We start from the raw sequence: 11,853 nt of genomic DNA on the forward strand, positions 1-11,853 counted from the left end.
TAGGCTACCCCTATATTTCTTGAGATTAAGCGCCAAGAGGAAAGGTTTTATGTCTGGTGTCAAAGCCACGACCAATGAGAAGCCGGTTTATTGGGAAGCGCTGGTAACTGTTGCCATGGTAAACAAACCAAATTGACAGGTTTGAGAAGTGGAATGGTTTGATAATTAATCAGTGATTATTATTATAAATTCTGAGAGCAGCAATAATGTTGGTGAAATAACCCTTTAATGCCTATTGCCTATATGCAACGTTGCTGTAAGAACCTGTTGCATGTTGTTAGCCTATAATGCTCAGGACAACCTTGCCTATATGTCCTTATGCTGTGTTATATTTTTAGATTTTTTTCATTTGAATTAATGCATAACTTGCATACCTCTCCAGATGTTAAACTACAATGTTGCAGGACCAACTCCTTCACAGGAAAGGGGCCCAAAGAAACAAATGCCTTTTCCAGGGAATAACTTGTGGTTCCTCTGCGCATTTAAAGTTGCAATATTTAACATTTCAGCTCCTAGCTTATAATTACCTGGACACATCTGGAGTCAATGCTTATCTCTAGTGATTTCAATGATCATATCAAAATAAATCAACTACTTTAACTGATAAATCAAAATCAAAAACTCTGTACCTCTCTCTTTATTTTACGAGAATCTTACTATCGAAACTGATTTATTTTCAATCTCCCTCCTACTAACTGGTTGGGACAGAATATTTTATTTCTTTAGAAACAAATCAAAACTAGAATCAAGAATAAACATGCTTTACAAGTTGATGAGGCAAATGATTGCAACAAAGACAATGTCTCTTTGCATATAGGTTTAATTAACTCTGGGTACGCTAGGGACATGTCCCCACTACTTTTTGAAATGGACAATTTTGTACACCGACAGACGAAGGCAGTTTTTCCTCGGCTGTCTTTATCCATTGGGACTTGCCAGTATCCACCATGTAGGTCCAAGATAGTGAATACCACAGCTCCAGCAAACGATTTCAATATTTCCTGCATGTATGGCAAGGGAAAGGCAACTGTGGACGGAGCTGCATTCACCTTCCTGTAGTCCACAGAGAACCTTGGTTTTGGATCAGTTATTTAGGAAAATTGTGTTGTTTGCACAGATATCAGAGTTTTTCTCTTGTTGATATTATAACCTCCAGGTTGACATTGCCGGTGGCAGCCTGCAGGAGGCCAGGGCAGGGCAGACAGGAACCAGGTCCACAGGGGCTGAAGCAGAGAAGAAGACCAACTGAGGGGAAACCCAGCTCACTCGAGGATTGATACTGGTTCTTCTTCATGGACTGAAACATAATGCTCAGTGGCACCATCAACTGGCAGGGCAGCATGCTTTCCTGTGGGAGTGGAGAGGAGCTGACAGAGGTGGGAGCTCACAGGTAAGTGAGTGAATGGGGGAACCAAGTTTAGCGTGACTATCTTGAGCGTTGGTAGTTTTGGCAGCTTGCTGCTGTGAGGGTTTTGGCAGCTTGCTTCCAGGAGAAGCTCTGTTGGAATTCCACTGTGGACAGGAAGCTAGCTCATAAACCTCCCTTGCAGTGCCGACAGTAAACTTGGAGGGGTTAGTTATCGCTGGTTGGCCGAGTTGGACCGAGTTCTCTCCGTTAGGAGACAGAGCAGGAGCTTCGGAGGCATCAGGCCTGGACGTTTCTCTTTATAGTGAACTCATTCTCTGTTCATAGTGTGATGGAAAATCCACATGTTACGTTTTTTCTTTATGAACTTTGGTTCTGCATACTATTTTGCGTATGATATTGCCACCCTGCTATTCTGCAGGGTCTTCTAAAATGTAAATCTTAGTGTTTCATGTGATGGAATCTGGTTTCACATTCCGTTTCTGTGTTGTGTGTAGTTGGGTTTGGGCCTGTTTTCCTTGACCCCCTGGGGAGCGCAGGGAACCAAAGGGTGATAAGGAACAGCCTCAACCACCTTCTTAAACTCTGAAGAAACTTCAATCAATAGATTAATATCGGGTTAACAAAGGCTTTCGGTTTATTGGGGGCCAACTGCCCTCAAGGATCCGATCTAAGGGTATAAAAGCTCCTGACTTTAGCTACTCAGGGGACTTCTCTGAGCGTACCTTTATTGTATGAAGTAAGACGCAGGGAGAATTCCCATCTGAGGCCTCAGTTTATTGTAGTGAAGGAAGTGTAACTGTTATGTTGTTTGTTGATGCATGTTGTGATGCATCTTTGTTCATACTTTTATTACAAATTTATGTGACCACCAATTGTCTACAAGTATTGTGGTCAATTGGTGGTCATGGTGGTCAATTGGTGGTCATGTCGCCTGCGACAGGAAGCCAGATCGGGCCGATCATGGAACTCCTTTCAGGTATGGATTTCATGTTTGCAGACATCCCCCGGATCTCTTGCAGTCCCGTGAAGCCCATTAGGCAGGGTGGCAGTGAGCTCTTCCCCTGTGAGCCGATTTAGCCCGGAAATCCTCACACCTTTCCGGGTATTGGAGTTGGTCAGGTGTATCATTCTTCTCACGCATCTCACGCATGTTGGAGATTGAAGATTAACGGGATCCTTACCATGACCCTGCTCCTTAATTCCCCACGCCCGGAGTCTCTTCCGGCTGACCCTAACTGCCCTCCAGCATGCCATGGATTCTAATCTTGGCTGCTTTGAATGTAATCAACACAGAGATTGTAGAGGAGTTGCAGCCCTCGGATGACCATTTTGGAGGAATGAATAAGCCTTACAAGTGGTTTACTGTATATACTAGCGTTTTGCTCCGGCTGATTGCTCTTATTACATCCTCTGCTCAAGTCCTCCCTCTCTGGCTCATTATAACTTTGAGTTACAAACAATTACTCAATGATACACACACGAGTAAAGTTACAAGGATGTAAAACCAAAAATGCAGTGTCACATATGGCCACCAGAGGGCCTCCGACCAGGTCTCACGTCAGTCTTCCACCATGTTAAATGTCACTCCAATTACTGCCAAGCTTGATGTTGAAATGACTGTAATAACAGAATTATTTGTAATCTTGTCTCTGCTATTCTTTCTAACGCTCCCTTAGATGGACGTGTCCTCTGTCCTTCTGTTCACCATAGCTGGGTGGATGGAAGGAAAGATGGTTGATATAGATAAATAGATGGACAGATAGATATATAGAAAAAAGGATGAACAGAGAGAGAGAGAGAGAGAGAGAGAGAGAGAGAGAGAGAGAGAGAGAGAGAGAGAGAGAGAGAGAGAGAGAGAGAGAGGGAGAGAGGGAGAGAGAGAGAGAGAGGCAACGGCAACCTGAGCCTCCACACACAGAGTGAGATGCGTGGCATTTAATCTGCATTTGTTATCTCTGTACCGAATTGTTATAATGTAATTAACACCCAGTATCAGGTTTTGTAGCTTATCGTCATTGTTTTTCAAGTAGCCTACCGATTCACTTTAAACTAAATATCATCAGCTTTTTTGCATGTTTTCTATAGCCTTCTTATTTATTTTAAGCGCGGGGAAAACACATGTAAACAGTACTAATAGATGAGTCATGATTCCTGTAAGGCTTTCCTCCGGTGTGTTAAACGCTCCCCAACGTCGCACGCCTACTCTTTGCGTGCATCAATTCTACCCGGCAGCCCCCACGTGCCCTACCTGACATGTCGTTCGTAGGAACGTCCAGGGAATTAGCCGCGCCGTGCCCGCGCGCACGTTAAGCCTCGGCCGGGAACGCGAACGGATTGTTACCCATGTTTTCGCTCGTGCGCTTTGCGCATCTTTTTCTTTCAAATAGCGATGAAAAGATTATCTACGGGCTTTGGTAAGTCAAACTTGTCAACTATTGTCTGAGTTTGTCGACTAGGAACCAAACAATGATGCGCTGCAGCGTTCAAAGTAGTGTAATGTGGTATTGTTTAATCCGCCTGCGCCCACCGTCTGCCACGGGGCTGAGTGCTTTGGAGTTTGTGGTCATCCGATCATCTGCTCGCGAACGTGTTGCGCCAACGTGTGTTTATAACGCATGCATTTATGGCGATAACAAATAAATAAATATTTTGATTTGTCTGATTGAAACTATTTACGATTCAGGCATAGGCCTTAGTATTGAAATCATGCTGATTCTAAGACCCAACAAACTTAGGCAATAAACGAGTAGCCTATCCTAACATCCATTTTGGAAGTAAAAATATTCTTAATGTAACAAAATAATGAGTGTGTGAAGCCTACGTATGTGCTGTTGAATGTTCAGTTTCACATGGTTGGAGAAGTTATTGTAATTAGCGATGCGTAATCTGGTCCTGTCGTTTCCCTCTGGCCTTTGGCCTTGTACTGTCCAAAAGCTGCTGACCCTTGCCCGGCTACTGCAGGCCTACTCTAACGTCTTTACCTGACCAGTTCGCTTTACCGCTCTGTGCACCGTGGGTTGTCTGTTATCTACATTAAGCTTCAGGGAGAGGCCGGCTCCTGCTTTCATTGTAATGACAGAATCTGAATAAGCAGTGGCAGAAGAGTTGTTGTTTCATCTATTGACAAACGCACACACACACACACACACACACACACACACACACACACACACACACACACACACACACACACACGCACACGCACACGCACACGCACACGCACGCGCGCACACAATCCAATAAACACACACAGTAACACACACACATAAATAAAAATACATAAACACACACACATACTTTGAAAGTCACATTGCCAAGCAAGCTGTCTGTCATACACTCACGCAAACAAGAGCATTTAAATCTTCCTTTAAATAACTCTAACCAAATGAGCATTTGCTCAAACAAATCCATAATTAATAACATTTTTAAAATGTGTTCAAAACCTGGACTGCTTTAGTTTGAGGGCTACACATTCAACCCTCTCCGTTTGGGCTGTTTGTTTGCCCACAAAACACGTGGTGAACAGGGATTAGTGTTGATGTGTGTTAGGTCCCGGGGATATGGGTTTGCTATTTATGGATGATGATGAGTGTTGCTGTGTGTTTGCCGTGCCGTGATTATCACCACCTGTGGTTATTTAAATAATAAATATTGAAATGATGATTAATATGGTTAGACTTTATTTTGATACGTAACTATGTATTGTTTAGGTAGTTATGATAAATTCATGCTAGTTGTTACATGTAATGCCTTCCGCCTAATGCCTTGTGAGAAAGATACAAAAACGTTTGGATATTTGCATATATATCATGCAAAGATAATATGAACCTTTCAACTGATTCAAAACCTAATCACAAATTTAAATCATAGTTAAAGTTTTGTATTACTAATTATTTGTATTGCAAAACGTTGTTATGACCACATTCAATATATATAGGGGAAATTCTGTGGAAAACAATGTTAGGCAGAGACTGGACTACACAACATAGTGTGGTTGTGCTTTTGAATGTGTTCTCATTGACTGTGACTGAATGATTGAATGTGATTGAACCAAACTACAGGAATAGTGTTAAGTTATCACCCTTAAAGGAGGTTATGAGATATTCTATTGCTCTATGCACAACGTCATCTCCTCTGCGTCGTGTTAGACTGCGGAGCTGTGGTGGCTAACTCTAGCAATGCTACAAGGATACTCAAACCACAATAGGGGCTCAACTGATCCGCCGCGGGTGCAGATCTTGGTGGTAGTAGAAAATACTACACACATACACACATAAAATGCGTGTATGTGTTCCCCCTGCGTCTTCCCTTTGGACCTCTACTCATATCGACATGCTCACCTGCTCTTCTTCCAGAGGGATGGAACGGAACAGCCAACACCATGGGTGATCCACCGGTCGCCCGCTCAGAGAGGCTGTTTTCCCTGGCCTGCTCGCTGTCGGGGCTGGGGCAGGACGCCGCCAACGGGACTCCTTTGGGTCTCCATGACGAGGACGTGGATGATGAGCCCCCCCCACCGGTATGACCCCCTCGCAACAACGGAAGGGAAATCACGAGACATCACAACCGTCACGTGTTCAGCAACTCAACTCACTGATCGCATCCCACCACGCAAGTGTAACAACCGCCACAGAGAGAGATATAGTAGGGCTCACCCACACAGAGACACACGCCCACACCCCCACACACACACACACACACACACACACACACACACACACACACACACACACACACCCACACCCACACCCACACACACACACACAGAGACACACGCCCACACCCACACACACACACACACACACACACACACACCCACACCCACACAGAGACACACACGCCCACACCCACACACACACAAACACACACTCACACACACGCAAACACGCCCAGACACATAAACATACACACACATCAATCCTGAGCTGAATCATGAGCATAACTGGTGTGTTGTCTGTGTGTTTGTGTTTCTAGGAGTCTGGCATAGAGCTCGGACCTGGGCTGTATTTTGCAGATGGTCGCAAGAAAGTGGACTACGTTCTCTGCTACAAGTACAAAAAGAGGCGGGGCTCAAAGCCACGCCTTTCAGTCGTTTCCAATGGCAGCATAGCGGCGTCCGTGTCCGGGTTCCGGGGCTCAGAGGCGGAGCTCGGGGAGGCGGGGCTAGCAGCGGTCGAGGGGGAGGAGTCAAAACTGACGGAAGAGGAGAAGGCTGTGATGCGGGCGGAGTTTGAAAGTGGACTGCAGGAGGCGGGATTACACATAGAACGGGATAAACAGGTGTGTGGGGGGGAGTTCAGCTCCAAACCATGTTGGTCAACCGGGGTCTTCTAGCTTCATATTTGATATATCTAGTCCGTCTGACAATGCTAGAGACAAAACTGCAGGACAGATCCCTCTTGTGAGAGACATTCTAACTAAACCGACCGCACTCTTCTCCTTTAAGATTCTCCAAATCCTAAAGTATTGTGACTCCAACACCATGGACTAACACTGTCCAACACATCTAAGTGTGTGTGTGTGTATGTGTGTAACTGTACAAGGATTCTAATTGACAGATCGATTGGAAGTGAGTGTGTGTGATATTTCAGTATGTAGTGCTATACAGCACATGTGTGCTCTTGACAAAATAAGTATATTGGTGGATACTAAATACAATCTGTTATATTCTGTACATTTTGACAGCCAGAAAATAACATTAGGTCATTTATTTGTTTTGAAATTGTACACACTGTTTGCATGTTAACATTGTTATTTAGATGATATGGCATTATATGGTTTTCACGCAGACGTCATGCACGTTGTTAAGGGTCCCCTGTGTTCTGTGTTTTCATGTAGACCTCGCTGCACGGTGTTGCGTTCATCCGTCTTCACATCCCTTGGCCGATCCTCAGCAGAGAGGCAGAGCTGCAGAAGATCAAGGTGGCCGTGAAAAAGGTCAGCAGTTTGCCCAAATGATGCTATGGATTACACACACATACATAAACGCACACACATGAACCTGCAAATAAGAACACACACACACACACACACACACACACACACACACACACACACACACACACACACACACACACACACACACACGCACACGCACATACACACATGAACTGGCACACATGCACACCAACAAAGACAAACACACATGTGCACCCACAAACATGTAGGCACAGGCACACTCTCACACACACATGCACACATACAAAGACACACATAGACACAAAGACAACACACAAGCACATGTTTGTGCACACTGTTACGCCCCTCTATACCCCCACTGGCCTTGCAGTGGCAGTGGAATGGTCTTTGGCTGGTGCACAGGCACCATCAAGTTAATTCAAAGCCATGCCTTCACCCTCAGAAGAGGGGCTTGCTTTCTCGTGACAGCATGTGCTACTGTCAAATCTTTTAACTAACACTTTATTTTGGGATTTAAACTCTGTGGTATGTCTCCATTCTTTGTTGCGGCTTCCGAGCCAGTCGTAATAACACGCAAACATGCACGCTCCCAAACACACAAAAAAAACAAATGCATGAACTCCCAAACAAATTCAAACCAATACCATATCGATATTGTGCCTTAAGTGGAAGGCAGGGGGAGGAGTTATTGGGGTTATTGTTGTTATTGTTGTTATATATTTATCAATATTTCGTACTGTATTCTATTTATTCATTTTATTTATTTATTTATTTACTTTTAAAAAGCACTGTACAAGATCTGCACCTTAATTTTGTTGTGTAACTACACTGTATTTAACCCAATGACAAATAAAGATTCTATTCTATTCTATTCTATTCTATATATTCTAGACATATTCAGTTGAAATGATAAATGCCATCAGGGAGAATTATGAAATAATGTTTTGATAACCAGGTCGTTTTGCATATCGACTGACAGTAGCTCATGGGATGATTGCATTTGGGGAAAACAAAGTATGAAATGCTGTGTTTTTGCGTTTGATTTGACAGAAATGTGAGATGCGGGAACGGTCGGGTATCGCTGGTATTTGGGATTCCGTGATGACCAAAATCACCCAGCCACTGCAGCCGGATGTGTCTGACGTGGACGACCAGCAGGATTCTAAGACGCGCGTCCAATTGAAGACCCTCAAACACCCGTTTATCAGAGAAAAGCTCCAGCTGTGAGTTCAAAACACCATCATTCATTCATTAAGATAAAATGCTTTGAGTAGGGAACAGTTGTAGGTTATTTTGATCTGTTTTTAAGATGTGGTGAAGATAATTCACCACAGGTATCCACATTTTTGAGGAGACTTTGACTGTAAAGCATTATAAAGTGTTATAAAAGTGCTGTAATTGTCCATTTACAGTCCATTTGACACACAGTTGACCCAGGGAAAAAAATATATTTTCTATGATCTGATGGCATTATAATGGCTTCCTGTCCTCCTAATAGACTTTGTATTATAAAATTACTGACCCCCTGTCCTCCTGATCCCTGCATTATTTTCTTAGCAGTAGTAAATATAATTTAGATTAACAAGGGGAGGTTTGTTTTAATCACATTTGGACATACATGTAATTCCTCTCTGTACCGAAAGTAAAAAAGGGACCTTCCAAAACCAACTATCCCTACATTATTTTATTTATTCATGTAATTTTTGCACTCCTGCAGGTATGACATCAAGTCAACAGAGACATTGTTCTGCAATTCTACACGCAGCCGGATAGTGAGTCTAATACATAACACAGACATAGCGGAATCTGGCCTTTTTACCTGGTAAAATATAAACTCAATTCAGCCCAGGATTGATTTTACATTGATATGATAATGACCTATGCTATTTGTGTCCAGGTTGCAGAAATTATGTCTCGTACTACCACACAATCCTGCCAAACTACAGGTGAGTTTAAGTTGTTTCTGCTTGTTAGTTTTATTTATAGCCTACAGGTGATCTGATCTGTTTCTTTGAATGCAAACTATTAACATGCCACACATTAACAGTCAAAATGATGTGATCATAACTGTCATCAGGCATCACCTCCTTATTGGCCAGAGATGTCTATGACTCCGCCTTCCCTCTGCATGACGTAAGTAGCAATTTACTCAGCTGTGCTTAATTTCTACAGTTTGATGTCGTTTGAATGTATTTTGATTGACAAAAGTTTGGTATCTACATGCATTTGTAGAAAAGTCTATAGATATGTAGAGCCAAGCTCTCCATCTTTGTCCAATGTAGCTCAGAATGCCTCGTTGTGTAAGTGGTACGCTCTTCATGTTTCAGGGCTCGTTCACGAGAAGAGGCAGGAAAGACCAACGCAACGAAAGACAGGCGAGTCCTCTGATGAGAAGTACTACATCCTCTATCCTGAAGGCCGTGTTTTTGGTTTGGGGTTTGGATCATGAATATGAGGAGCAGATACTCAATGTAGACATTTCAGACAAAAAGCTGGATCACGTTGAGGAAACAAATTTCGAGATTGAACAATATGTGTGATTTAGCAATGAAAATGTAGAAGTCAAATGTAGAATCTAAATCTACAAAAAGGTTTTGGCTCTGGGACCAACCCGACTGGCTTGTAAAATCCATTGACCTGACTTATTAGTGGAAGAAGTTGTTGTTGTTGATGTGTGTAACTGTTGCATCTTCGTGGCTTCTCCCTCAGTTGCTGCATGAAGAATGGGCCAACTATGGAGTCATGCATAAGTACCAGCCTGTGGACCTGATACGGTACAGTGGACATCACCCAGAAAGTCACGGTTCACATCTGTGCATGTGTCAAGCGGGTTGATGTGGATACTGTTTGTTTTGGCAGGAAGTACTTTGGGGAGCAGATTGGGTTGTATTTTGCCTGGCTGGGAGTCTACACTCAGCTTCTTATTCCTCCATCTCTGCTGGGAATCGTAGTGTTTGTGTACGGCATTTTAACTGTTGACACCAACGTGCCCAGGTAAATTAATTCAATTCAAGTCCTTTTTCAAAAACATGTATACGCTCTCAGTATTGCACTTATGTTACCTTAAATCATATTACATTATTTAGCCTTTATATCAGGAGAATTTGTTCAATCTCAAGCTTGTCCCTGGTCACTGTATTGTGTGTGTGTGTGTGTGTGTGTGTGTGTGTGTGTGTGTGTGTGTGTGTGTGTGTGTGTGTGTGTGTGTGTGTGTGGTGTGTGTGTGTGTGTGTGTGTGTGTGTGTGTGTGTGTGTGTATTTGTGTGTGTGTGTGTGTGTGTGTGTGTGTGTGTGTGTGCATGTGTTTCAGTCAGGAGACATGCGACGACCACCTGAACATTACCATGTGCCCTCTCTGCGATGGAGTGTGTGACTACTGGCGACTGAGCTCAGTGTGCTCATTGGCCAAAGCGTCGTACCTCTTTGACAACGGGGCCACCGTCCTCTTTGCTATCTTCATGTCCCTGTGGGGTAAATTAAAACCTGTTCTGCTCACTTGATATAGACTACAGAAATACAAATGTGTTTATGGTGTGTTATTGCAACCTGCCTGAATATACAATATAATCCCTGCATTTTCGTTCCAAAAAAGGCAGATATATCTTAGCAGATAGTTGAAAAATGTTGCGTTTACTTCACGCAAGAGCAGCCACTTCCCCCTGTTGCCATGGGAACGTTCCCGCAATTTTTACAAGTTCCCGCAATTTCATCGCATAAAATTGCATAAATATGCAATCCTATAATAAAGGATTTCTGGCTGCAACAAACACAAAAAAACGCCGCATTTTTCTGGAGGGACTGGTATTAGCATTATAGGATTGATATATTATATATAATCTTATATATATATATATTAATCAATTCTCATTGACTGTGTGTGTGTGTGTGTGTGTGTGTGTGTGTGTGTGTGTGTGTGTGTGTGTGTGTGTGTGTGTGTGTGTGTGTGTGTGTGTGTTTTGTGTGTGTGCATGTGTGTGTGCGTGCGTGCGTGCGTAGCTGCGTGTTTCCTGGAGCATTGGAAGAGGCGTCAGATGTGTCTGAAACACAGTTGGGACCTGACCAGCCTGGAGGATGAGGAGGTAAACCATCCACACACATGTTCACCAATTCGCTGACACACTTGCACTCATGATCCCCTTGCATCTTTCAGAATCTCCTCTATTTTGGTCAGCACCTGCATTTCCTATTTATTTAAGTATCAGCATGTCAGGTTAAGTACTTGACCTTGTGTCCCAGGTCAGCCACCCAAAGTCACACACACAGACACACTCTCTCTCACACACACTCAGACACACACACACACAGACACACTCACACACACACACACACACACACACACACACACACACACACACACACACACACACACACACACACACACACACACACACACACACACACACACACACACACACACTTACAAACACGCAGCACATACAGGGGAATTAGCCCCACATGCATGACTTCACTTTCTGCCCATGACTCTAATAGGATTGAGGGCTTCTTAGAGCAGTGAGCTGGCTGATAGGTTACAGCCACCAGGGTCACAACACGATCACAGACTG

At 43.5% G+C, this 11,853-nt stretch overlaps 1 protein-coding gene across 1 annotated transcript in view; it reads left to right on the forward strand.

The window, feature by feature from the left end:
• Positions 1 to 5,750: 5,750 nt before the first annotated feature.
• Positions 5,751 to 11,853, forward strand: part of LOC130389217 (anoctamin-1) — a gene marked incomplete at its 3' end in the record, with an annotated part of 14,420 nt that continues 8,317 nt past the window's right edge. The window contains exons 1-12 of the mRNA XM_056598893.1: positions 5,751 to 5,888; positions 6,344 to 6,649; positions 7,208 to 7,306; positions 8,339 to 8,511; positions 9,006 to 9,060; positions 9,186 to 9,234; positions 9,366 to 9,421; positions 9,616 to 9,663; positions 9,998 to 10,062; positions 10,148 to 10,282; positions 10,599 to 10,759; positions 11,285 to 11,367. Coding sequence (XP_056454868.1) covers positions 5,751 to 5,888; positions 6,344 to 6,649; positions 7,208 to 7,306; positions 8,339 to 8,511; positions 9,006 to 9,060; positions 9,186 to 9,234; positions 9,366 to 9,421; positions 9,616 to 9,663; positions 9,998 to 10,062; positions 10,148 to 10,282; positions 10,599 to 10,759; positions 11,285 to 11,367 — 1,368 coding nt within the window. The remainder of the gene's footprint in view (positions 5,889 to 6,343; positions 6,650 to 7,207; positions 7,307 to 8,338; positions 8,512 to 9,005; positions 9,061 to 9,185; positions 9,235 to 9,365; positions 9,422 to 9,615; positions 9,664 to 9,997; positions 10,063 to 10,147; positions 10,283 to 10,598; positions 10,760 to 11,284; positions 11,368 to 11,853) is intronic.

This window comes from Gadus chalcogrammus, chromosome 9 (genome assembly GCF_026213295.1).
Source record: "Gadus chalcogrammus isolate NIFS_2021 chromosome 9, NIFS_Gcha_1.0, whole genome shotgun sequence".
In the NCBI taxonomy this organism is placed as follows: Eukaryota; Metazoa; Chordata; class Actinopteri; order Gadiformes; family Gadidae; genus Gadus; species Gadus chalcogrammus.